The sequence below is a fragment of the Neoarius graeffei genome, chromosome 18, assembly GCF_027579695.1.
Source record: "Neoarius graeffei isolate fNeoGra1 chromosome 18, fNeoGra1.pri, whole genome shotgun sequence".
In the NCBI taxonomy this organism is placed as follows: Eukaryota; Metazoa; Chordata; class Actinopteri; order Siluriformes; family Ariidae; genus Neoarius; species Neoarius graeffei.
Window position 1 is genome coordinate 61,259,334 of NC_083586.1, and position 23,936 is coordinate 61,283,269.

At 42.2% G+C, this 23,936-nt stretch overlaps 2 protein-coding genes across 2 annotated transcripts in view; one reads left to right on the top strand and one right to left on the bottom strand.

Annotated features, from left to right (window-relative positions):
* Window positions 1-595: 595 nt before the first annotated feature.
* c18h19orf53 (chromosome 18 C19orf53 homolog) lies at window positions 596-15,970 on the top strand. The gene is made up of 3 exons (XM_060899165.1): window positions 596-747; window positions 10,185-10,240; window positions 14,925-15,970. The coding sequence occupies exons 1-3, from the start codon at window positions 657-659 to the stop codon at window positions 15,075-15,077; spliced, it is 300 nt and encodes a 99-aa protein (XP_060755148.1). The 5' UTR covers window positions 596-656; the 3' UTR covers window positions 15,078-15,970.
* LOC132866399 (vacuolar protein sorting-associated protein 54-like) overlaps window positions 15,550-23,936 on the bottom strand; it is a 45,953-nt gene continuing 37,566 nt past the window's right edge. The window contains exons 19-23 of the mRNA XM_060899164.1: window positions 19,146-19,267; window positions 18,958-19,038; window positions 17,694-17,801; window positions 17,496-17,590; window positions 15,550-17,423 (exon numbers count right to left, since the gene is read on the bottom strand). Of these exons, the coding sequence (XP_060755147.1) occupies window positions 17,318-17,423; window positions 17,496-17,590; window positions 17,694-17,801; window positions 18,958-19,038; window positions 19,146-19,267 (512 nt within the window). The 3' untranslated portion in view covers window positions 15,550-17,317. The remainder of the gene's footprint in view (window positions 17,424-17,495; window positions 17,591-17,693; window positions 17,802-18,957; window positions 19,039-19,145; window positions 19,268-23,936) is intronic.

Consider the following 23,936-nt stretch of genomic DNA (forward strand, 5'->3'; position numbering starts at 1 on the left):
GCGCGCTCCGGAACCTCGGCCGGAGCACTCCTGGAGCAAGCCGGAGCGTGCTCTGGAACCTCGGACGTTGGCGTGTATGTGTATGGCGATGGGTTTTTAACGACATGGGTATACAGATCATGTGGGCCGAAGTCAGGTAAAGACGAGGGCTTCGTGTACTTCCGTACGTCAGTGAACAATCCTGGTGGAAGCAGGTAAACGTCGTTCTCTAAGCCTGCTAACCTCAATGTTTGCAAATACCTCTCCCTCTGCTCGCCCTGTAAATGCCCTACGTCGCTGGATAGTGAAGGTGTTTTCTGCATCTCGCTCCTTTTTCTTTTATGTTTTTCGTTTGTCGCCTTCCTCGCATTCAGACTGATTCGAGCCGAAGTCCACTACATGTCCAAAATGGCGGTCGCGTTTACGAAGGTCACGTGACTGAAAAGGGTCTCCCTCAAGGATCACACCTCAGCCCTGTAGATGGCGGTAGTGCACGTCGTATGCAAGCTGCCAATAAAAAACACAGAAGAAGAAGCCTTCGACTACATCCACACTAATACTAGAGTACTATAGAGTATGTACTGCGCCGCCTGTGGAAACCTGTAGCCACGCTCGGTTTGTCCATACTACACAGGAGAGTAGTGCGCGGAGTGGAAGCTTGGTGTAGCGGAGTAGCGATGGCGCAGGGCAAACAGAAATTTAAAGCACAGCGACCCGGTGGAGCGAAAAAACAACAACAAAACAAACCGAAAGGACCAAAGAAAGGAGGTAGGGATATTTCTGACCGGTAACAGTGAGTGTTGAACAAACCCTCAGTCAGGAGGTAAATGAATACAGTTTGTGCTTTTTGTGCTAAGCTAACCAGGCGGCCATGTTGGAGCGCGTGCTGGTGGTGTACGGGTGGGATTTTGATTGCTTGCTTTATTCCGAACAGTAAAGAAGAAAGATATAAAAATAACGAATGCAATAATCAAAACCTCGTCATGAACAAACAGAATAGCGTAGCCGCAAGGCAGTAACATAATAATGTTCGGAAAGGATTAGGAAGAAATAAATAACTGATCCAATCCTAATCCTCTATACCACCGCTAATCAAACACTGACTGGCCCCCATAATTAACTCTATACACACAAACAAAACAAGAAAACTTACCAACATGGTATAATATCGACCAAACCATATATACAGATACTTATGTTATACATATACACATCCATAGGCACACAGACACCCATAATATCATAATTTATATATATATATATATATATATATATATATATAACAAATTATCTGTAGCCACTTTATCCTGTTCTACAGGGTCTCAGGCAAGCTGGAGCCTATCCCAGCTGATTACGGGCGAAAGGCGGGGTACACCCTGGACAAGTCGCCAGGTCATCACAGGGCTGACACATAGACACAGACAACCATTCACACTCACATTCACACCTACGCTCAATTTAGAGTCACCAGTTAACCTAACCTGCATGTCTTTGGACTGTGGGGGAAACCGGAGCACCCGGAGGAAACCCACACGGACACGGGGAGAACATGCAAACTCCACACAGAAAGGCCCTCGCCGGCAACGGGGCTCGAACCCGGACCTTCTTCCTGTGAGGCGACAGCGCTAACCACTTCACCACCCACCCTTCCGCACCCGTTATTTACCACCTGGGAGGTCCGTATGGTGAAGTACCATGACCGAGGTCTTGAAAGTACTGAGCGAGGCCCTCTGGGCCGAGGTCAGTATTCAAGGCCGAGGCCACGGTATTTCACCATACAGACCGACCTTAAGCTGGTAAATAATATATTTTTTTTCTTTACCAAATTCTAACAGAAAACGAGAGCGCCGGAAAGGGAAAACTGAGCCGAGCCGCCATTTTGAATCCTCATTCACGGCTGTAATGCAAATTTCTTCCTCCTCGGTATACAAGTGCACTTCCGTGGCAGGAAAAAAAAAACTACATTTTGCCGCCTATGTAGTCCCCTATTTATACAAATGGGAGTCATTCAGGATTCAGCCATGTTTTTGCTCGGCGTTAGCAACAGTTAGAGGTTTTTAGCTTTCTACTGAAATGTTTTCTTTTATTTCTTCTTCCTCAGGGGAGTAAAACTCGCTTTCGCTGTGAACACTGTCGTTATCGCTATCCATGCTGTAAAATTAATGCTATTCTCCTGAGAAATGCTGGCAAAAATTTATAAGGTTTTTGTTAAAAATCTTATAAATAAATCTTATAAAAAAGATAATTGTTGGCAAAAATTGCTACAATGTTTGTTGTTGTGAACGAGCGAGTCGTCAGAGGTCCGTACCGTACAATACGGACCCGCTCGCCAGCCAATCAGAGCGCAGGATTTGATGGAAACTGGACCATGAAAAAAATAAATGGAGGGTATTACATTTCCTTGGCATCATACACCAGGTGGCGCTGTCAAACATTACAGTAATGTGGGCCATCAGGATATGATTAATATCAGGTAAAATGGTGTTATTTTTCATGAAAAAATTGCTCTTGGCGGTCAAGATTCAAGAGTGTCGCATCAAAATTATGAACGTGTTTACAAATATGTTCATTTTAAGTGTTAGACAAATTGTATTTCATAATATTTCCAATAAAATATATCAAGTTATACTTTTAAATCTTTCTTTTGTTTATTCTGTGGAAAAAAAATATACCCTGGTGTAGTCTCCGTAGCCCCCACCAACTCTCCGAAACCGTGGTCTTGATCAACAGGCCATATCTTCTGAATCAGATGAGGATACCTCATGAAATTTTCACACTGTAATATTAAGATATGTGGAAACAAAATGCACTGACTAAAAATCTGAAAACTAAACTTTCAAAAAATGACCGTTTTGGAACAGAAATGTGGACCCTGAGTGAAAAAAATGCCGAGTGCGTCAGATCACGTGACTGTTCCACAATTATCGACACCCAGATTATTTTTTTTAATAAATAATTATCAGTATGTGGTATGAAGTTAACGAAACATAATCTAGTTTTTATTTAAAATTTTTTTGCATAGATTTATATTTAGTCCAAAATATATTTTATATAAATGTATGGATGTCAGTGTTTATGTAAATGAGGAAGTCATTCTGTTTGTAAACAAATGAAGTGATTAATGTTTAACCTGCATCAGAAAAATCTTTTTGTTCCGCTTCCTAAGTATTTCCATAGGTCACATTTTGTTCATCATTCGTTGTTGTTTGTGGGCAATTCCACAGGTAACTGACGCAAGATTCAGAGGGTTTAAAATTAAACTGCGTGGCTATTATAGAAAGAGCAAACTCAAACAAATGCATGATGACTTCAGGCCCAAAGGGCAACTTAGACAACAGAGTTTTTCCCAGATATGAATAATTTATTTAGTGACATGCAGATAAGTATAGGTAATCGTATGGGGCCGAGTAAAATCAAGGATTAATTTCACGAGTGATTTCGCGACTCGGGCAATTTCAAAACTTTGAAATCACGAATGAAATTGATCCTTAATTTTACTCGGCCCCATACGATTACTTGTTTTATAATAAATCGGGCCAAATTCATACTTCGGAAGCCATTCAAGTTCACAACATTTGTCTTTCGCGTTTTCTGAACCAATCAGGGCGTGAGACTGTCTTGCACATTTGAATCAGTTTCTAAAGCGTCTTTTGGTATTTTCATTTTCGCTTGCAGCTTTCAATTGGTTTATCATTTCTTCGTCTAGTATAGCGAAACGCGGCATTGCTGAGTCAGCCATTTTGTTGACAATTTGCTAATTTTTGTAACTGTAACCAAGCAACGAACTAGCCAATAGCATTTCAGAAATACGGCACCATGTTAAGGAAAAAAGCCCTCCTTGATCGACCAATCAGAATTGAGTAATTTGGCCCTATGTATTATAACACTGGTAACTGACGCAACTTGGAGAATTCGACAACTGTAACACACAAGTACAGACACCAATTTCTGTGAAACTTGTAGTTTTATTAACGTTTTTCCAGCTTTGCTTTTAACATGCCAATGAAAGAAATAAACTATGAAATGTTTAGAACTGACAGTTGAGATCATGGAATGTACAGTAACTGACGCAACACTTTCCAAATTTACATATGATTAGATGTACAGAGAGGTGAAAATGTGGTAATTTTCTCTTTCTTAGTCATAATATCAATCAGTGAACAAAGCTACTTGTTAGATCTAAAAGGCCCCAAAGCTGTGATACTCAACGGAATACATTTTTTCATGGAAATGTAAAGAATAAGGTCCATTAGATATAAAACACAGTTTAACTTACAACCCCGATTCCAAAAAAGTTGGGACAAAGTACAAATTGTAAATAAAAACGGAATGCAATGATGTGGAAGTTTCAGAATTCCATATTTTATTCAGAATAGAACATAGATGACATATCAAATGTTTAAACTGAGAAAATGTATCATTTAAAGAGAAAAATTAGGTGATTTTAAATTTCATGACAACAACACATCTCAAAAGTTGGGACAAGGCCATGTTTCCCACTGTGAGACATCCCCTTTTCTCTTTACAACAGTCTGTAAACGTCTGGGGACTGAGGAGACAAGTTGCTCCAGTTTAGGGATAGGAATGTTAACCCATTCTTGTCTAATGTAGGATTCTAGTTGCTCAACTGTCTTAGGTCTTTTTTTGTCGTATCTTCCGTTTTATGATGCGCCAAATGTTTTCTATGGGTGAAAGATCTGGACTGCAGGCTGGCCAGTTCAGTACCCGGACCCTTCTTCTACGCAGCCATGATGCTGTAATTGATGCAGTATGTGGTTTGGCATTGTCATGTTGGAAAATGCAAGGTCTTCCCTGAAAGAGACGTCGTCTGGATGGGAGCATATGTTGCTCTAGAACCTGGATATACCTTTCAGCATTGATGGTGTCTTTCCAGATGTGTAAGCTGCCCATGCCACACGCACTAATGCAACCCCACACCATCAGAGATGCAGGCTTCTGAACTGAGCGCTGATAACAACTTGGGTCGTCCTTCTCCTCTTTAGTCCGAATGACACGGCGTCCCTGATTTCCATAAAGAACTTCAAATTTTGATTCGTCTGACCACAGAACAGTTTTCCACTTTGCCACGGTCCATTTTAAATGAGCCTTGGCCCAGAGAAGACGTCTGCGCTTCTGGATCGTGTTTAGATACGGCTTCTTCTTTGAACTATAGAGTTTTAGCGGGCAACGGCGGATGGCACGGTGAATTGTGTTCACAGATAATGTTCTCTGGAAATATTCCTGAGCCCATTTTGTGATTTCCAATACAGAAGCATGCCTGTATGTGATGCAGTGCCGTCTAAGGGCCCGAAGATCACGGGCACCCAGTATGGTTTTCCGGCCTTGACCCTTACGCACAGAGATTCTTCCAGATTCTCTGAACCTTTTGATGATATTATGCACTGTAGATGATGATATGTTCAAACTCTTTGCAATTTTACACTGTCGAACTCCTTTCTGATATTGCTCCACTATTTGTCGGCGCAGAATTAGGGGGATTGGTGATCCTCTTCCCATCTTTACTTCTGAGAGCCGCTGCCACTCCAAGATGCTCTTTTTATACCCAGTCATGTTAATGACCTATTGCCAATTGACCTAATGAGTTGCAATTTGGTCCTCCAGCTGTTCCTTTTTTGTACCTTTAACTTTTCCAGCCTCTTATTGCCCCTGTCCCAACTTTTTTGAGATGTGTTGCTGTCATGAAATTTCAAAATGTCTCACTTTTGACATTTGATATGTTGTCTATGTTCTATTGTGAATACAATATCAGTTTTTGAGCTTTGTAAATTATTGCATTCCATTTTTATTTACAATGTGTACTTTGTCCCAACTTTTTTGGAATCGGGGTTGTACCTGGTGAGGACTTTTGACAGCAGTTTGAGTGTTTCTTTGTGTCTGTTAGTTTTGGGTTTAAAGTATATGGTCGTGAGTCACATAGTGCTGTATTGAAAAAGGTGGATTTGTTACATTCATGATGTTTTTTCGTCATTCAATTGCAATTTTCTTGAGAAGTAGGAAAGCTATGGAGGGGAGATAGATATCATTTTGAAGCTTGTTTTGTTAGCTTTCAAATGACACCAAATTCAAAGCAACACACTTAATAGTAATGGTACTGGCTGATGAAAAAGAAAATGTCAGTGGGGGAGCAGGTGGAGGTGGAGGTGGTGATTTGGTGATAGCTGTTTTCACTGTTTCTGTCAGCAGCATTTCAGTCTAGTTCATTGTTCTGACACCAGATGTCACTGTTAGTGAAGCCATAAAGCCCAGGAAGCCATTTTACCATGTGGGTCACCTCAATTCAGTGGAGGCAATTGAAGCCATTCATCAGACCTGGGGGATGATGGTGGGGTAGACGATATGGTGGGAAGTTCTTCAGAAATTGAGAGTAGCTATGAAAACCCAATGCATGAGCTGATATTCCAGGGCAGTGTTGTTGCCATACAACCCAATGTTGAGTCCCTGAGGGACTATTTTCTGTTTACCTCTGTTGACCGAGTTGAGATTTTGGAGAAAGATGTTGTTGATAGTGGACGCAAATATGCTGCTGGTACAAAGGTTCTCAGAGGGTTTTATTTTGAGCTTGTCAAAGAAACTAGGAAAGGCTCTCTTTATAAGAAATGTAAGGATCTTGCTGTCATTCCAGCTGGTTGTGTTATATATGTTGGCATAGAAATGACACAAGATAAGGATCAGAATTACATTCTTGAAAATGTAGACCATGAAGACATCATGTGTGGAATCTTTACTCTGTAAACTTGTTTTAACTGTTTAAAGTAGGCACACACATCAGAAAAGAGGCAAAATTGACTGGTTGAACTTGCCTGGTGACATTGAGTCATTATTAGAAACCTTACGTTTTCAGGGAAACAGGGTTGCGTATTTTCTTACTCATGTTCCTCTTGCCACATCAACCCTTTCCCTTTAAAGGAACAATCCACCGTACTTCCATAATGAAATATGCTCTTATCTGAATTGAGACGAGCTGCTCCGTACCTCTCCGAGCTTTGCGCGACCTCCCAGTCAGTCAGACGCAGTCAGACGCGCTGTCACTCCTGTTAGCAATGTAGCTAGGCTCAGCATGGCCAATGGTATTTTTTGGGGCTGTAGTTAGATGCGACCAAACTCTTCCGCGTTTTTCCTGTTTACATAGGTTTATATGACCAGTGACATGAAACAAGTTCAGTTACACAAATTGAAACGTGGCGATTTTCTATGCTATGGAAAGTGCGCACTATAATGACAGGCGTACTAACACCTTCTGCGCGCTTCGGCAGCGCATTGATGTCTGAGCTCCGTATCAATGCGCTGCTGAAGCGCGCAGAAGGTGTTAGTACGCCTGTCATTATAGTGCGCACTTTCCATAGCATAGAAAATCGCTACCTTTCAATTTGTGTAACTGAACTTGTTTCATATCACTGGTCATATAAACCTATGTAAACAGGAAAAACGCGGAAGAGTTTGGTCGCATCTAACTACAGCCCTAAAAAATACCATTGGCCATACTGAGCCTAGCTACATTGCTAACAGGAGGTGACAGCGCGTCTGACTGACTGGGAGGTCGCGCAAAGCTCGGAGAGGTATGGAGCAGCTCGTCTCAATTCAGATAAGAGCATATTTCATTATGGAAGTACGGTGGACTGTTCCTTTAAGATAGGGAAAAGTGACTTAGTGCATTTGATAGAGCAGACTCTCCTCTCCAATATGCAACAAACAGAACTTAGTTAGGTAAAATATTAAGGTTTTTACAAACAATCTTCTGACGGTGTTCCATTTTGAGAAAATAAAGAAAACGTTTCTATCTTTTAACTCATTTTCCAATTATTTCCTAATGCTTAATTAGCATTTTCTCGTTAATGGACGATAATTGATGAGAAAGGAAGACATTTTCTGAAAGCCCTTGAATAGTCTGTTGACATACCCAAATATCAAAAAATGGCCATTTTTCACCATGTAACACGAATTACCAGCAGTTTGTGACTTGCGACCATATGCTTGGATCTGGCAATTTCAGAATGGCTGCCAGTCATGTGACATGAGTTCTGCACAAAAATATTGACTGCAGTGAATGAACCAATCATTAGTAATAACCCAATCAAATTTAACACCATATATACAAAATGAATTTTCACCGCTTGGGTTGACCATTTTGTGGAATTGCCCTTGTATTGATTTCTAGTTTTGTCGTTTACCAATAAATATCAACAGGGAATTGACGCTGTAACCACATGAAAATCCAGGTTGAAGATCGCACGTCATTCCTCGAACCAAAATATAAAATGTCTCCTGATATTGTAATATGTAGTAGATATTTACAACAAACTGAAAATAAATATATTTTTTTTCTGTATGGAATGGAAAATCTGAATATTTCAAGCGTGTAATTTTTTTATATACAACTTCTTTTCACATGATTTTGTTGGAACCTCGTGTCAGATGTGATCGTACATGTAAACATGACTAGTATGATGTGTTAAAAGCTCAAAAACATGAAAATCCACGCTTAGGAAGTTGTTCCTTGTCAAATATGCTCGAATGCACTCAGTTCACACAAAATCAATGTTTGCTAATCAAATTTTGACCATTTTTGCAACACAATGCGTACGCCTGATTGTGCTGTCGCCGAAAGTAGGTTTTGATGTGGAAATCATGAAATATCGGTGAATTTGATCAGTAAAAACATGTCCATGATCTTTCCACCATGCTTACCTGCGACGATGATGTCCGGGTTTTCTGAAAAATTGCCGATCGTGCTGAAAAAAATTCTATCTCAGGTAACGAGCTGTGTTATCAGACGACAAGCTCAAAGGGTGAGGGGAGGGCGGGTCTTCCAGTTGATTAACCAATAACTGGTGGAACTGAAACTCACCTTTCTAACATTTGTTTTTTATTAGTAAATCTGTAAAGGTGCCGATAATTATGGACTGTCTAATTGTAGCTGCTGCTCTATTCAATTCTTGCATCTTTCTTTTTTTGACTAGTTACATTTATGGATGCAATATCAAAGTTTATATTTAATAAATTTTATTATTTATTAAGCTGGATTTTAACCCCAAGAAAACCAATAAATAAATTAAAAAAAAAAATTGAAAATGTTTTGACAGACAAAATCAGAGAAAATTTGAGAAACAGATTCAAGCCTTAAAGCGAGACGGCCTTTCGATTTCATAAAATTGGTGAAATTTAGTTCCGTTTGAAATGTGGTGATATCTGTTTATTTCTGTAATATCTCACAAAATATCAGGCCATTCTGTGGCTGGGAAGTTATTTAATTTGAGGGGATTAAAGCAAATAATGTGCATGAAATCGCTTGCTTCGCGCAGTCAAGCAGACAGAGGAAGTCCGTGTGCGCATGCGCAGGTTTACCTTCTTCTTTTGGGTTTTACAGCAGCTGGCATCCACAGTGTCGCATTACTGCCATCTACAGGTTTCCCTTTGAGCGTGCACTGACAGTTCCATCATTCTGTCGCTAAACGAACAGCTGATCACACCGAGGTGCTCGCTGAGCGCCCATATTTATTAGTTTGGTCCTGCGTTTCCTTTCCTTTGTATATAACATCTTCTCGCTTTCTTTCCGTTACTGTAGTCGTTCTTTCACGTTTCATTCGCACACTCGCGTCCTCCATTTTTCTCTCCTGTTTCAAATTTGTATCCCACAATGCCTTGCGCGAACGGGTAAAGCCCACCACATCATGTGATGCATGACATAGTATCTTGTTATTGGGTCATGGTGAAGCAGGAAAAAATAGCGCAGAATTTCGGGCCACATGGAGATAAATTTATTAATTGTTCTATTTAAAAAAAAAACTAATAAAATTGGAAGCCTGTGATTTTGAATTCAGTAGCTTTTGGTCACGAACCAAAAATAATTGGGTGTCGGGAAAATTATTTTTATGACCTACAGTTGAAAAATCTGAACGGCAGTACAGCTTTAATTTACAATCTTCAAACTTTTTTTTTTTTAATTTTAAATTCACAGCCACCTTAAACCTTGTTGTAACCTCACATGAATCTGGGAGTTTTTTTTTTTTAAATTATTATAAATGATGACTGGCAACATGAATGAGTAACTCTGAACACCTTTACTGTTAATATTACAGGTGATGTGATTTATGAGTGTATTAGAACTGGTGTGTGAGAGAGTGTTATACAAAAACAGTATTAAATGTTAAACTGTGAAATCTTCACGTGTGTTGTGTTTTTTGCAGGTCGGATCATCGCCCCAAAAAAAGCAGCAATAGTTCAACAACAGAAACTAAAAAAGGCAAGTTTCTCTTCGATCATGTCACTGACACACACACCCAGACACCAAACCACAGGCTGACAGTGTTGACCAGGGGGTTCACAAGTTTTGCACCCACTGAACCACCTGTATGATTGTGGTATGAATTTATTTTAAGATCATAATCTAATATTGTAATAATAGTCTAAGACAAGGTATAGATAATAAGTACATTTTACCTATTGGAGATATTTAAGCTTTTTTTTTTTTTCTTCCTATAATTCCTGTTAAACTGGAGATGCAAAATATTTAAGTATGACAGACTGAGAGAAACCGAGCTCAGTACAGAACAGCGAGTGAGGGATAACGGGGCCCGACAGTGCGCGCCTACACCATGCGTGTGTTAAAACACACGGTTTTCACTAAAAGTTCGTTGAAATGTCGTGTGAACAGAGTCTGTGTTCTGCTTAATGAAGTGGTTCAGCTAAAAGTGTGAAGAGAATAAAACTAGTGACCTGCGAGGTCCTGCAACAGCGTATTAGGGCTATTGTTGGTATTTAATTAAAAAAAAATCAGAAATGCTGAAATTAAAAGACACACATGTATAAGAAACAAAACTCTGGAAAAGAGAGTTGCGTCTGGGTTTTTTTTTTTTTTTTGGTCAAACAAACATTAACTACGAAGACTGCATTTCCTATAACTCTCAACTCGGTCATTTCAGAGGAACAGAAATTTGGACAAACAAGAAAAAATCCACACGCTGAAAGTAACAGGAAACTGCTCTAACAGCTAAGGGTAGTATCTCACTGGGCTGCGACAGCTTGCGAACGTCATTCACGAGAGAGTTTCAAAAGTGTCTTGAAACATTCGCGGGGCTTCTCAGTTTCCTCGCATGAGTCGCTGATGCCCCTTTTCCACCAAAGCAGTTCCAGGGCTGGTTCAGGGCCAGTGCTTAGTTTGGAGCCGGGTTTTCTGTTTCCACTGACAAAGAACTGGCTCTGGGGCCAGAAAAACCGGTTCCAGGCTAGCACCAACTCTCTGCTGGGCCAGAGGAAAGAACCGCTTACGTCAGTGGGGGGGCGGAGTTGTTAAGACCAACAACAATAACAAGACCGCGAAAGATCGCCATTTTTAAGCGATGAGAAGCAGCAGCTGTACAAACGCGAAGTCATTTATTATTATTGTTGCTGCTGCTTCTTCCGTGTTGTTTTTGCTTCGATATTCGCGCCAAGGTTTATGCAAATGTAGCGACATAGTGACGTGGCTTCCCTTAGCACCGCGAGCTATGGAAAAGCAAACTGGTTCTCAGCTGGCTCGCAAGTTGAACGAGTTGTGAACCAGCACCGGAACTGATTTGGTGGAAAAGGGGTAACAGTGTTGCTCCTTCGCCGCTGAAATTTTGAACATGTTCAAAAAATTCATGCGACAAAATTTCTATCAAAATAGCCGCAAACGCGTCGCTGGTGTCGCAAAGCCGTCGCGAACCCTTCTCAAGTCAGTTTCCGTGAGGCTTCCTGTACTTCCGTGCCTGCCGAGGGAAAGCCGGGCTGCGACAGCCTGCGACTAGTTGGAGACTCAACAATTGCGGTAAAATATGCGAATATCAATTCGGTGTGATTCCAAGTGAAAATTGTCGCTAATTCGCATATTTTATCGCAGTTGTTGTGTCTCCAACTAGCCGCAGGCTGTCGCAGCCCAGTGAGATACTGGCTAAAGACAAACGACAATGAAAAAAAGACCTGGATGATCAAAGCTGTGTGGGTTAAACATTCATCTCTGTTACATCCAGAAAGCAGAATAACTTGCTTCCTGGCTGCAGTGCATTCTGGGAAATGCAGTTGAAAATCTCTTGGTGCTTTATTTTTTATATTGCGCAATGCAGGAGGAAAAGAGTGTGTTTCTTATAACTCTTGGCTCAGGTTTGGTTTTCATACATTTGTGATTTTACAATCTGAGAATATAAGTTTAAAAAAAAAAAAAAAATTCCTCTTTTTAACGTTAATGTCGGTACTTTTAAGCCCTCCCCCTGCTCCATAATTATTTTTTTAAACCTCTAATACTGTCAGAGGGTCCAAGCACCCTTCGTGAATAAAAGTATAATAAATATAAAGAGTATGAAGAATAACAGTTCCTCTATTTCTGGTCATTCTGACAGGGTGTGAAAGAATAGTTTCCTTTGGTATATCAGGGATGAGAGTTTTCCGCTTTTCGGCGGATTTCCGCTTTTTGAGCGAAAATCGATATTATGCCAAATCCGTTGAGATGTTTTTTTTCATTGAGGGGGGTTGGGGTATGTTCCTTCGTGATACTCAAGCGTACGACGATGTTACGTGTTTACATTTTCGCCATCTTTAGTCTCGCTAAGTCTCGCGGTAGAATACGTGTTCTCTACAATGTAATTGGCCAAAACATCGCTGGCGAGAGCATGATAGCCAATCATAACAGTTCTTGCAAGAGTGTGGGAGAGAACAAAAGCCAATCATAAGTTCTTACAAAAGTACCTGCATCTGTTCTATTTTATCGAAACTTGCACATGTTCATCGTCGCTGCGCTTCAAAAATACGTTTCTCTTTCGTATCGGCTTTTTTACTCAAAATGCCGAATATAATTGACAAGCGAGACGAAGCGAAGGTACGTGAAATCAATGCTGGTATAAAAACAGAGAGACAAGCTGACAAGCTCTTGTCTTTGGCCAAAAAGCTGAAGAAGTCGTCGAAATGATTAAATGAAAATGAGAAGCGACTGTGAACTATAAATAATTGTATAAAGTGTACACAGACATTATCCCATAAACAGCATTCGTTTGATTTAATACGTTGAACATGTATATGATGGTCAGTAAATCTGAATCAATGCTGACAGTTTTGAAAACTTAAATATTTCAAAAGACTTTGAAATCATATGCAACTAATGAGGACATAGGGTGACTGACCTTTTCTCCCTAAGAAATTTTATTTAATATATGAACATTTTGATAATTAATAAAACTTGCGTTTAATGTGAATTTAGTTTGTCATTTTTGTTGATCATAAATTATAACCAAACCCTTGAATGTAGAATGTGACTTTATTTTGAATTCAAACAATTCTCCTATTGATTTGAAACATATTTTGATGTAAATATATAAAAGACAACACATTTTTTGATCTACTACAGCTCAGATTGCAGGAAAAGTGGTTTGTAAGGCCTTATTTTTCAAAATTTTCCTGGGTTGGGGGGGGGGGTATCCCTCCCAGACCCCCGGCTTCAGGCGCCATCTTATTTTCTGCTTTTTTTTTGGTGACCACCCACTCTCATCCCTGTATATTTGTACGTTGTTTATACACTCACTGGCCACTTTATTAGAAACACCCACACATCCACTTGCTGTTTGATGCAGTTCTTGTAAATCAGCCGATGCATCAAATCACGCAGTTAATGTTCAAACATCAGAACGGGGAAAAACTGAGATCTCAGTGAAGTCTGACTGACTTTCACTGTGGCGTGGGTGTTGGTTTGAGCATTTTAGAAACTCCTTATCTCCTTCTGGGGTGTTTACACAGACAGGATCGGTTCTGTGGGTGGAAACTAACGCCTTGTTGATAAGAGGGGTCAGAGGAAAATGGACAGATTCAAGGTGGTTTGAGTATTTTTGCCAGGAAGGATATAGTAACTCTAATCACTCTTTACACAGGGATGAGAATGGGACATTTAAAAAAAAAACTCTGAAATGTCTGCCAACTTTCCCGCATTATTTATTTATATAATATATGAATGTTTTCAAATTCAATGATGGTTTAAAACGTTTATAAACTTTGATAAATCCCTACAGATATTTATTTATATATATTTTATTTATTTATTGAGCGATAATGGAGGTAACTGTAACGATGTATTAGATTCCTCCTGCCTCTATCTTTGACAATTTAAGTAAAACGTACCTTTGTGCTTTTTTTGCTTTGATGTGCCCCTGGATGTTTCTAGCTCCTCTGTTTCCATAATCGATCATATCTGAGCACAGAATACACAGAACCTTTCCCGGCACGTCCACTTTTCGGATATGTTCCGTCAGGCACGTCGTCACAGTTTGTGTCCCTATCTGCACGGTAACACGACTATTGAGCCATGCCCATCGGAAACAGTTCTTTATCCCGTTCGATTTATCGATTTCCCTGGCACGATCCTCATTTTTGTGGTCCAAAACTTTCGCCATATTGGCGAAGTAACTTTGAAAACTAACCAAAATAACTAGAACTTAAGAAGTGATATGAAACTAGCGCCAAAACGTTGCTGGAAATTGTCACGAGTTGTCGTTAGCATAAATATTGAAGAAAGCAATGACGATTTCCGTTATCACAGCTGCAACTAATTTTGCAATGAGCGTTGCCGAAAGATGCTGGCTGGCAGCCGGTCGGTCCTGCCTGCTTGTGCCACTACAAGCCTCGCCTCGCGCCAACCCCCCCCCCCCCCGAAATTTTCTCAACTGATTTACACGTTTCACAAAAATGACATTTTCAGCAGGAAAAACTTGGAATTCCACAGATCCGCGGAAAATTCTCATCCCTGTTACAACCGTGGTGAGCAGAAAAAACACCGCACTGCACTGCAGCCAAGAATAAGTTCTTATTAAAGTGGCCGGTGCGTGTAAATAATCAATGTGGTTGCTTTTAGGATGGTGGAAAAGACTCGTACAGGTTTCAGGACTTGGTGTTTTGAGTAACTCTGTATGTGTGTCCGTCTGCATTAGGGTCTGGAGGTGGCCATCAGGAATAAGATTGAACAGGAGGTGACTCAGAAAGCCAGCACCTCCTTACACAAGCGGCTGAGTGTACTGAAGACCCCTCAGGGAAAAGGAGGAGCAGCAGGAAACACCAAAACCACCACCGCACCTTCCAAATGACTTGTCACCCTGCTCCTGCGTGTCATTCCGCTTACAACCACTAGGTGCTGATAGAGCCTGACCCAAACCCCTGAACTGTAGAAAGCAGCTGGGATCAGGTTTTATAGCCACGGTGTCATTTTTTAGATGAGAATGTTTATCAGTCGTGCAAAGATTGACACAATATTCACAGTTAACATGGACCCTTACGAATACAGTTACTCCGTTATTAGAAGAGAGTTCTGTGTGTGTTAGAGCCAGGATAAAGGCTCTTTTGTAGCTCTTTTTTTTTTTTAAATATAGTACATTCTCAGGAATGATAACTTCCTCAGCTTGCACTGTTTAAAAAAAAAAAAGGACAAACTTGAAACTGGATAATCTTGACTTTGCTGTCTGGTCATATGGCTATAAAAAAAAAAAAAACAAAGCTCAGCCAAAAACATTCATTCTGCCAAGACAAGTTTTCCAATAAAAAGGAAACAGAAGACGGATAATAAATGTTAACCATTTACAGGTTGGGTTTATTCAAAGTCACTTTTCCATTAAAAAAAAAAAAACAACAATCGAGCATGCCATCAGATTTCTCCCAAAGTCTTACAGATGTCTCTCGCTCACTCACTCACAGCTGTAAGTGGGTCTGAAGAGAAGTAGTCTTTGATGGTAAATCAAAAGTAGGCACTTTTGACCGAGACAGTGCTGTGGTTAAACCTGGGTGAGTGTTCACACACTTGGTACTGCTTTTTTTTTTTAAATGCTATGACCATCAGAGGTGGAAAACAAAAACATCTCTAAAGTCCCAGTAATGCCCAGTCCATGTTTTATTATTAGTGTGGGTCTCCCCCCCCCCCCCCCAACTGAAATAGCTCATGATTGTATAAAACATTCCCAAAATATAATAAAGTCCATTAACAGCATGTCTGTCTTCTGATTGGTGAGCTGAGGAGGTCGGCCTATAAAACATGGCTGTGATGTAATACAGAATGGAATGCAATACAAGTGGGTTGAGTATGCAAATTTATTGATTTGAGGACTGCAAGGCCACGCCTCCTCCTGATCACCCCTAGTAGCCGCAGCCAGGTGTTTGTTAGGAAGGCAAGTTACTCCTCAGGTTCTCACAGAGCAGCATGTTAAAGACTGATACAGATGGAACTTTTAAAATAGACAGATGAATTTATTTTAAAAGGACAAGAACCCATTTGGATTTGTCAGCACCGCAATAAACAGTAGTGCTCCAAACAGAAGACCGCTTGTGCATGCTTACGGTAAAGCTGCCTCGTTTAGAAAGTCGTCTCAGGCTCTAGGATTTCGCCATTAGTTTTTAGTACATTTGAAGCGTACAAATTAGCACGCTTCCTCGTTAACGCGTCCAGTTCTACTAGTTTATCGTCAAAAATTAGCTTCGTGCGTATACAACGTGACCCAGGAGAGGGTGCTAAAATTTATGACGACTTATGAGATTGACGGCTGATTCCTGCACACGGTTATTTCTTAGTAAAAATGTGGCCTGGTCATATAAGGACTTGAAGCAGCTGGCTCCAAAATGGAAGAAGAAGAAAAAATAAAACCAACTCATTAAGGTGTCTCATGACTTCCAGCCGGAAGCTTCTGGAGGGGCGGGAGGAGAAGCTCCGCCTCTGCGCAAAAATACTGGAAGGGTAAAGGGTTTTAATGACATTCAAGAACACCTGAATTAAACATGCTCACTTCTCTTATAAGCTCTCGTTATAATCAGTAACCAAAAAAAAAAAAAATTATTCGCTCACTAAAATCAGGACCAGAAGAAGAAAATAAGTTATCCGAGTTTACATTTTTAAACCCACTGGTGCATATATAAACATCAAAACAAAATCATAATTTATTCTCCATTTCATAATCAATAATCATCTGACAGGATTGCACACGAGCGTCGAGCTGCGCCGCGTCGACGGCACACGATGAGGCACTGAGCTTTAAACCAAACCGAAGAAGAAAAAGTTCCCGCCCACCGAGCATCCCTTAGCTTATCCCGATTGGTCACTTGGAAGTGAGAGTGTGATGCTTTAATGCTCTGGATCGTTCCGGAAAATAAAAGCAGTTTGAGATGAGGAGGTATAAAGTGTGTTTATGGAGCAGTCTCGCTCACTTTCTGTGCGACCTCTGACCTCATGCCCTCCAGAAAGAAGAGGAGGAAGTGAGAAGGAGAGGGGGCGGAGCAGGGCAGGTCGTCGTAAGCGACCGGAGGAGATGGAAAGACCCGATTGGCTGGGCCCGGCTATCCGTCATCACCTCTTCTGCTCCCAGATCTCAGGCATGTTTAGGTCCAACTGCTCGAGAGAGCGCAGAGCCTGAATGTTCTCCGTGTAGAAGGCCACGTCCACCACCATCAACCTGCAGGGACGGAGTAAACGTTATTTATTTAATCGTGTCATAAAAGAGAGAAGAACAGGAAGTGGTTCTCACCCATGCTGTGGTCCGCCATCGTTCACCACCCCGAGCCGAGCTAGCTGCCTCTTCAGGTGAAGCTTAAAGCTTGTGTTGATCCTCAGAAACAGCATCTACACACACACACACACACACACACACGCACACGCTTCAGCAAGTGTAATACATAAATAAAATATGACAAGCCCAAGCTGTGTGTGTGTGTGAGAGAGAGACCTGAGTCTGTTCCTCGGGGAGGAGCTCATGGATGGCTTCATGCATTTTGGCCATCTGCTTACACAAATTACGGAAACACAATGACGGCATCGGGGCCTTTACTTCATACTAGAGACAGAGAGAGAGAGAAAAAAAAAAAAGACAAACGTCTCCTAAATATTTAAAAAATAAATCCAGGACCAATCAGCCGAATACAAGCTTTAAAACAGTTGTAAATCTTCCGTCCGTCAGCTCTAACTAAATTAAATCGTCTTGCGGGATGGAACAGACGTCCTCTCACGTTCCTTGTATCGATTTTGCAGTGAGGACGAAATGGAGGTCATGAAACACCCGCACTGCTGATGTGGATGAAAAGAAATACAAATATCGGAATATTCGCAGCAGTCACGGAGCCTCTCTGACTGGACTTGCCTTGCCCTTTAGTTCCTGTTATGGCCCTTTTCCACTACCCTTTTTCAGCTCACTTCAGCCCGACACGGCTCGCATTTCGACTACCAAAAACCAGCACGACTCAGCTCACTTCAGCCCTGCTTAGCCCCTAAAACTCGCACGGTTTTGGAGTGGGGCTGAAGCGAGCCAAGCCATACCGAGTGAGGCTGGGGGCGTGAGCAGACACTCCCCTGTGCACTGATTGGTGAGGAGGAGTGTCCTCACATGCCCACACACGCCCCGCGAGCGCGCTGGGATCTGTAAACACCGTAAACCCGGAAGGAGAAGAATTACGAATTACGAGAATTTCTGAAGCCTTATGCGCCTCGCCTCATCTATACGCTCTTGCCAGTATCTGTTGGCGTTGTCGGTGACAACAAGCCACAGCACCAAGACCAGCAACACTAACGACTCCATGTCCTCCATGTTTATTGTTTACTATCCGGGTCATGAGACTACCGCTTAAAAGATCACTGATGTCACTGTTTGCGCTGCTTAACGACATCACCTGACGTCCACCCACTTTCGCTAACTCCACCCAATGTGTCCACCCACTTCCAGCCAGCACAGTTCAGCGCGGTTGTAGTCGAAATGCAACTCCAACAGCCCCGCTCAGCCCGACTCAGCCGCGTTTGTAGTGGAAAAGCGGCATTAGACTCGGCTGTGTTCTTTCTTTCTTACGTAATCATTACCATCTTTAAGAAGACATGATGTAGAGGTTGGTCTTTCAGGCAGGACTGATCATCATCATCGGCCAGGAAATACGGTATCCATCGTTAGCGCCACCGTTTCGGTCACTGTGCAGCAGTAATGTGTGTGAAGTGTGTGTGCTCACCTTGAAGAGTGCTTTCTCAAACAGACTGTCCATGATCGCCACCAGCTTCGCAGAGATCTCAGCTATATGATCATTATAGTCCTACACACACACACACACACACATAACAGGATCAACAGTGGAATGGGCCTGCATTAGAAATTCAAAATGCATATGGTAAGTGTGGTGCTGTGTGTGTGTGTGTTTACCTTGGTGATGTGGTCAAAGTGGCGCAGGATGCTGTACTGTTTGGGTTGGAGTTTGGTCTCAAAGTGCGCTCGGATGATGGGGATGTAGTGAACAACCAGCTGCAGACACCGAGACACCAGAGCTGAGAGAGAGAGATTAAAATTACACAATATCACACTATTTAAATGCTTCTCAAGAGCAGAAGTACTACACCATCACAGGCCTCTAGCAGGACAGACACGGCGTCAAACACTGAACAACAAACAGACCGACAGGATTCAAGGACATGAGAGAGACAGACAGATTGAGGGTCTCATCTGATCGAGGGTTTGTTTAACAGACCAAAAAGCCAAAATTAAAGAGATTCAGGCGTTTTGAGTTTTAGGGTAAGAATTCCAGATAAAGGCTTCTTCTTCTCATCTCATCTCATCTCTAGCCGCTTTATCCTGTTCTACAGGGTCGCAGGCGAGCTGGAGCCTATCCCAGCTGACTACGGGCGAAAGGCGGGGTACACCCTGGACAAGTCGCCAGGTCATCACAGGGCTGACACATAGACACAGACAACCATTCACACTCACATTCACACCTACGGTCAATTTAGAGTCACCAGTTAACCTAACCTGCATGTCTTTGGACTGTGGGGGAAACCGGAGCACCCGGAGGAAACCCACGCGGACACGGGGAGAACATGCAAACTCCGCACAGAAAGGCCCTCGCCGGCCACGGGGCTCGAAACCGCCCGGACCTTCTTGCTGTGAGGCGACAGCGCTAACCACTACACCACCGTGCCGCCCTATTCTGCACCTCAAAGGCTTAAAAGTAACACATCAGTGAAATCGGTCCATCCTTTCTGTTTAAACACAAACACCAGAATTTATCGGGTTTGTTCACACCGGGCGTGACTAATGAGGGTGGAGCTTAAATGCACCGTGTATAAGAGGCTCAAACTTATGTTAATTCTCTTCAAAACAGTATCACTGATATTTATACACCTCATTTTTTTCCATGAAAATGAAAAAAATAAGGAAAAATCAGTGATTTTTTTTTTTTTAAGGAATGATACAAAATTTTCCTCAGCGATCCGATCTTTCGTGGGCACGAGACAGTAAAGCGTTCAGCTGATTTTCCTGGAAAAAATCAAGCCAACATGAGCGATTCGACCACTAGGTGGGAATCAGGAGTCTCAAACTGATTGAACCAACAATAAAACACACGGACTGGCATAGACAAACATAGACGCCACGCCGCCTTCCGCGTAGAATCATACGTCATCCTCGCCGCCATATTGGATGTGGCAAAGTGGAGATTCTTCAGCCGTCTCTGGTATAGCGTCTAGACAGTAGCCGAGAATAAAGATGCCTCATTCGTGTGCTGCGTTTTACTGTACCAACAGGTTTACCGTCCAAACGAGATCACATGGGATTACCTTTCACAGGTGAGACTGGAAAAATACTTTTCACTGTATTTGGTCATTATAACGTAATTCTACGAACAGATTTTTCTGACTTTGTGGCTAATATGAAGTCTCGCGCATAATAGCCGCTCGGTGAAACAACGAAGTATTTCCTTCGTAACTACGCTGATTGTTGTTAGTTGCTTAGCTAACTTTTCACATACTATGTAGGTTTCGCAAAAATAAAGACATGAAAAAGCAGTGGGAGACAGCTGGGTTTTCTGCTACTCCGTCATCCATGCTGTGCAGTGAACACTTCAGAACGGGGGATTTGGACAGAACAGGTCAGACAGTCAGGATCAGAGAGGGAGCTGTTCCTTCAGTCTGCAGTTTCCCAGCTCAGCTCCACCGGGGAGGTGTAGAGTTATAAGCAGTGAGAATTAGAGAATACAGTGCCACACTATGATGAACGTTTTTGAACGTACGATGAATGTTTTTAACCTTTCTGAATGGGAAGGAATCAGTGATGTAGTTTGTTTTGGTATGACGTTAGAACCTGGCCGAACTCAGTTTGGCGGTCATTCAGCTCACTTTATTCAGCGAGAGTAGGTCTGTGTGGGGACTCGATAAATAAAACAGTACATTTTTATTTTCATTCACTATTTCCAGTTTTTCCACTATTTCCATCATTTATCATATTCAGTCTTGTAGGTTGGTTATTGTGGCCTCAGGTTTTGGTAGCTTGCTACGGTATGCTGACTGATTAGCTTACCTGAGCTATCTATCGCGTATCTGTCGCTAGTTTGCAGTGTACAGGGTATTTCGCACACTATTTATAACCATCACATTAAAAGTTATATGTGTTGTTTTGATGCCTGTTTGTTTCCCAAATATATACGTGTGTGTCTTAATGGGTGAATAAAAGGCATCGAGTTAAATATTATGGCCCTTTTCCACTACCCTTTTTCAGCTCACTTCAGCCCGACACGGCTCGCGTTTCGACTACCAAAAACCAGCACGACTCAGCTCGCTTCAGCCCTGCTTAGCCCCTAAAACTCGCACCGTTTTGGAGTGGGGCTGAAGCGAGCCAAGCCGTGCCGAGTGAGGCTGGGGGCGTGAGCAGACACTCCCCTGTGCACTGATTGGTGAGGAGGAGTGTCCTCACATGCCCACACACGCCCCGCGAGCGCGCTGGGATCTGTAAACACCGCAAACCCGGAAGAAGAAGAATTACGAGAATTTCTGAAGCCTTATGCGCCTCGCCTCATCTATACGCTCTTGCCAGTATCTGTTGGCGTTGTCGGTGACAACAAGCCACAGCACCAAGACCAGCAACACTAACGACTCCATGTCCTCCATGTTTATTGTTTACTCTCCGGGTCGTGAGACTACCGCTTAAAAGCTCACTGATGTCACTGTTTGCACTGCTTAACGACATCACGTGACGTCCACCCACTTTCGCTAACTCCACCCAATGTGTCCACCCACTTCCAGCCAGCACGGTTCAGCGCGGTTGTAGTCGAAATGCAACTCCAACAGCCCCACTCAGCCCGACTCAGCTCGGCACAGCTCAGCCCGACTCAGCCGTGTTGGTAGTGGAAAAGCGGCATTATTGTAGAAAGGGGCTTTATGAAGTTCAGTCCATTTACTTGCATTGGTTTACGGGGAAGATTTGCCACATCCAATATGGCGGACACTCTGACGTATCCCAGCAACGGGGCCACCAGCTCAATGCGGCGTTTATGTTTATATGTCTATGCGATCTGGTGACGAATATCATTAAAAATCCCAAGATGGCAGCGCCTGGGAGTCTGGTGTATTGCATTACACAACATTTAAGGAGAATAAATAAATAAATAAATGTGGTGAGCATGTGGTATTCTTTAAAATAAATGGCACGAGGTTTGAGGTGTTTTCTGATGTAGTGAAATTCAGACATTTGTAAGTGTAGCTTCATCATAATATATATCAGGGATGTGATTTGGGGCCGGTGAAATTATCTGAAAATCTTAGGCAGGGGTCTGGAGGCCGCAGGCCCCCAGCTGGTCCAGGGCAGCGCCCTGGTGGGGGGACAAGGGGGGAAGCCCCCCGAAGCTCCTGGGTTTTGGGGTTTTCTGACTTAAAAATTGTACTAAAATGGCAAGCAAACACACAAGAAAAAACTTGTCATGATTAACAAATTCAAGCCAATTTAATGGTCAACATGCAACTCTGACACACACTCTCACTCACTCTCACACACTCACTCACTCCCCCCCCAAAGAACCAGCGCGAGCAGGGCCCGCTAGCCCCGCGCCTTGGGACGTAATTCGCCCCGAGGCGAGCCGCGGCGCTCCGCTTAGGTTTCGTTTCTATCCCGGGCTCCAGCTCGACTTTGGACGCTCGTAGTTCGGGCAGGGGAGGTCCCAGTATCCCATACATGTCAACCTTTGGTCACTCAAACCTGTATAACCAACCTCCAAAATCCGTATTTCCCTTATAAAATCCGTATAAGATGCAAATTAAAATAATTTGCCTAAAATTTGAATGATAATTAACAATGATATATCCCAGTTACTTTTTATTCAATATTAATAACAATAAACCTTCAGAATGAATACAAAGCTCCAATGTTCGACAAAAACACAAAGTGTCACTCTAATGTTCTGAATTGTACTCCATGACAGCTTTTTTAGCGCTCTGCACCAATACCTCACGAGGCTGCATGTCACAGCAAGTGTCTGTGTTGATCTTGCCGGAGTGCCCATTCAGAATCTTTTCAGTCGCTAGTGAAAGTCGCTCAGGTGGAAATGTTACTTCCCAGTTGACGGGATTCTCGCAATGCGGTGTGCGCATGATCAGAAGTGGAACGAAGTCTCGCTACCACAAGATAACGCGCGATTTCATAAGACTCTTTACTGGCTGTCTGTGGTGTACAGTACGTTTGTAAATGTTATGCGCTCTTTTATCATCGTGGGAATTGATTATAGCTCTAAATAAATATTGAAGTTTTTTTTTTTAAAAATCCGTATAACTTTATTCATATGCCCGTATACTACGTTTATTGAATGAAAACCGTATAAAATACGGACATTCCGTATAGGTTGACATGTATGAGTTTGGGGATAGTATCCCCAAACTTGACAGCCAGAGACCTCTGCCCTCTCCCCAAAGAACGAAATCGCTGAACAAATGTCTCACAGTCTTATGTCCAACGTCTGTAGCAACCTCTTTCTCCAACCATTCCCAGCGGAACTTGTTTTTCACTATTCTGTCGATTTCTTTAACTCGATTTGCATCTTTACGCTCGATCACGGAGGCTGCCATCTTTCAACTCTGTTTGAAGCGAGCTTACGTACAGCTAACAAGCGCGTTCATTGGTTGTTACAGAGCGATGGGCCAATCACGTACCTCGTTTCATCTCAATGACGTAATTGCG

Bases quoted from the DNA above. Each gene is read 5' to 3' on its own strand.
- c18h19orf53 (XM_060899165.1), top strand. From the start codon at position 657: ATGGCGCAGGGCAAACAGAAATTTAAAGCACAGCGACCCGGTGGAGCG. The intron at 748-10,184 runs GTAGGGATATTT...TGTTTTTTGCAG, and splicing joins GAAAGGACCAAAGAAAGGAG to GTCGGATCATCGCCCCAAAA. The intron at 10,241-14,924 runs GCAAGTTTCTCT...CGTCTGCATTAG, and splicing joins AACAACAGAAACTAAAAAAG to GGTCTGGAGGTGGCCATCAG.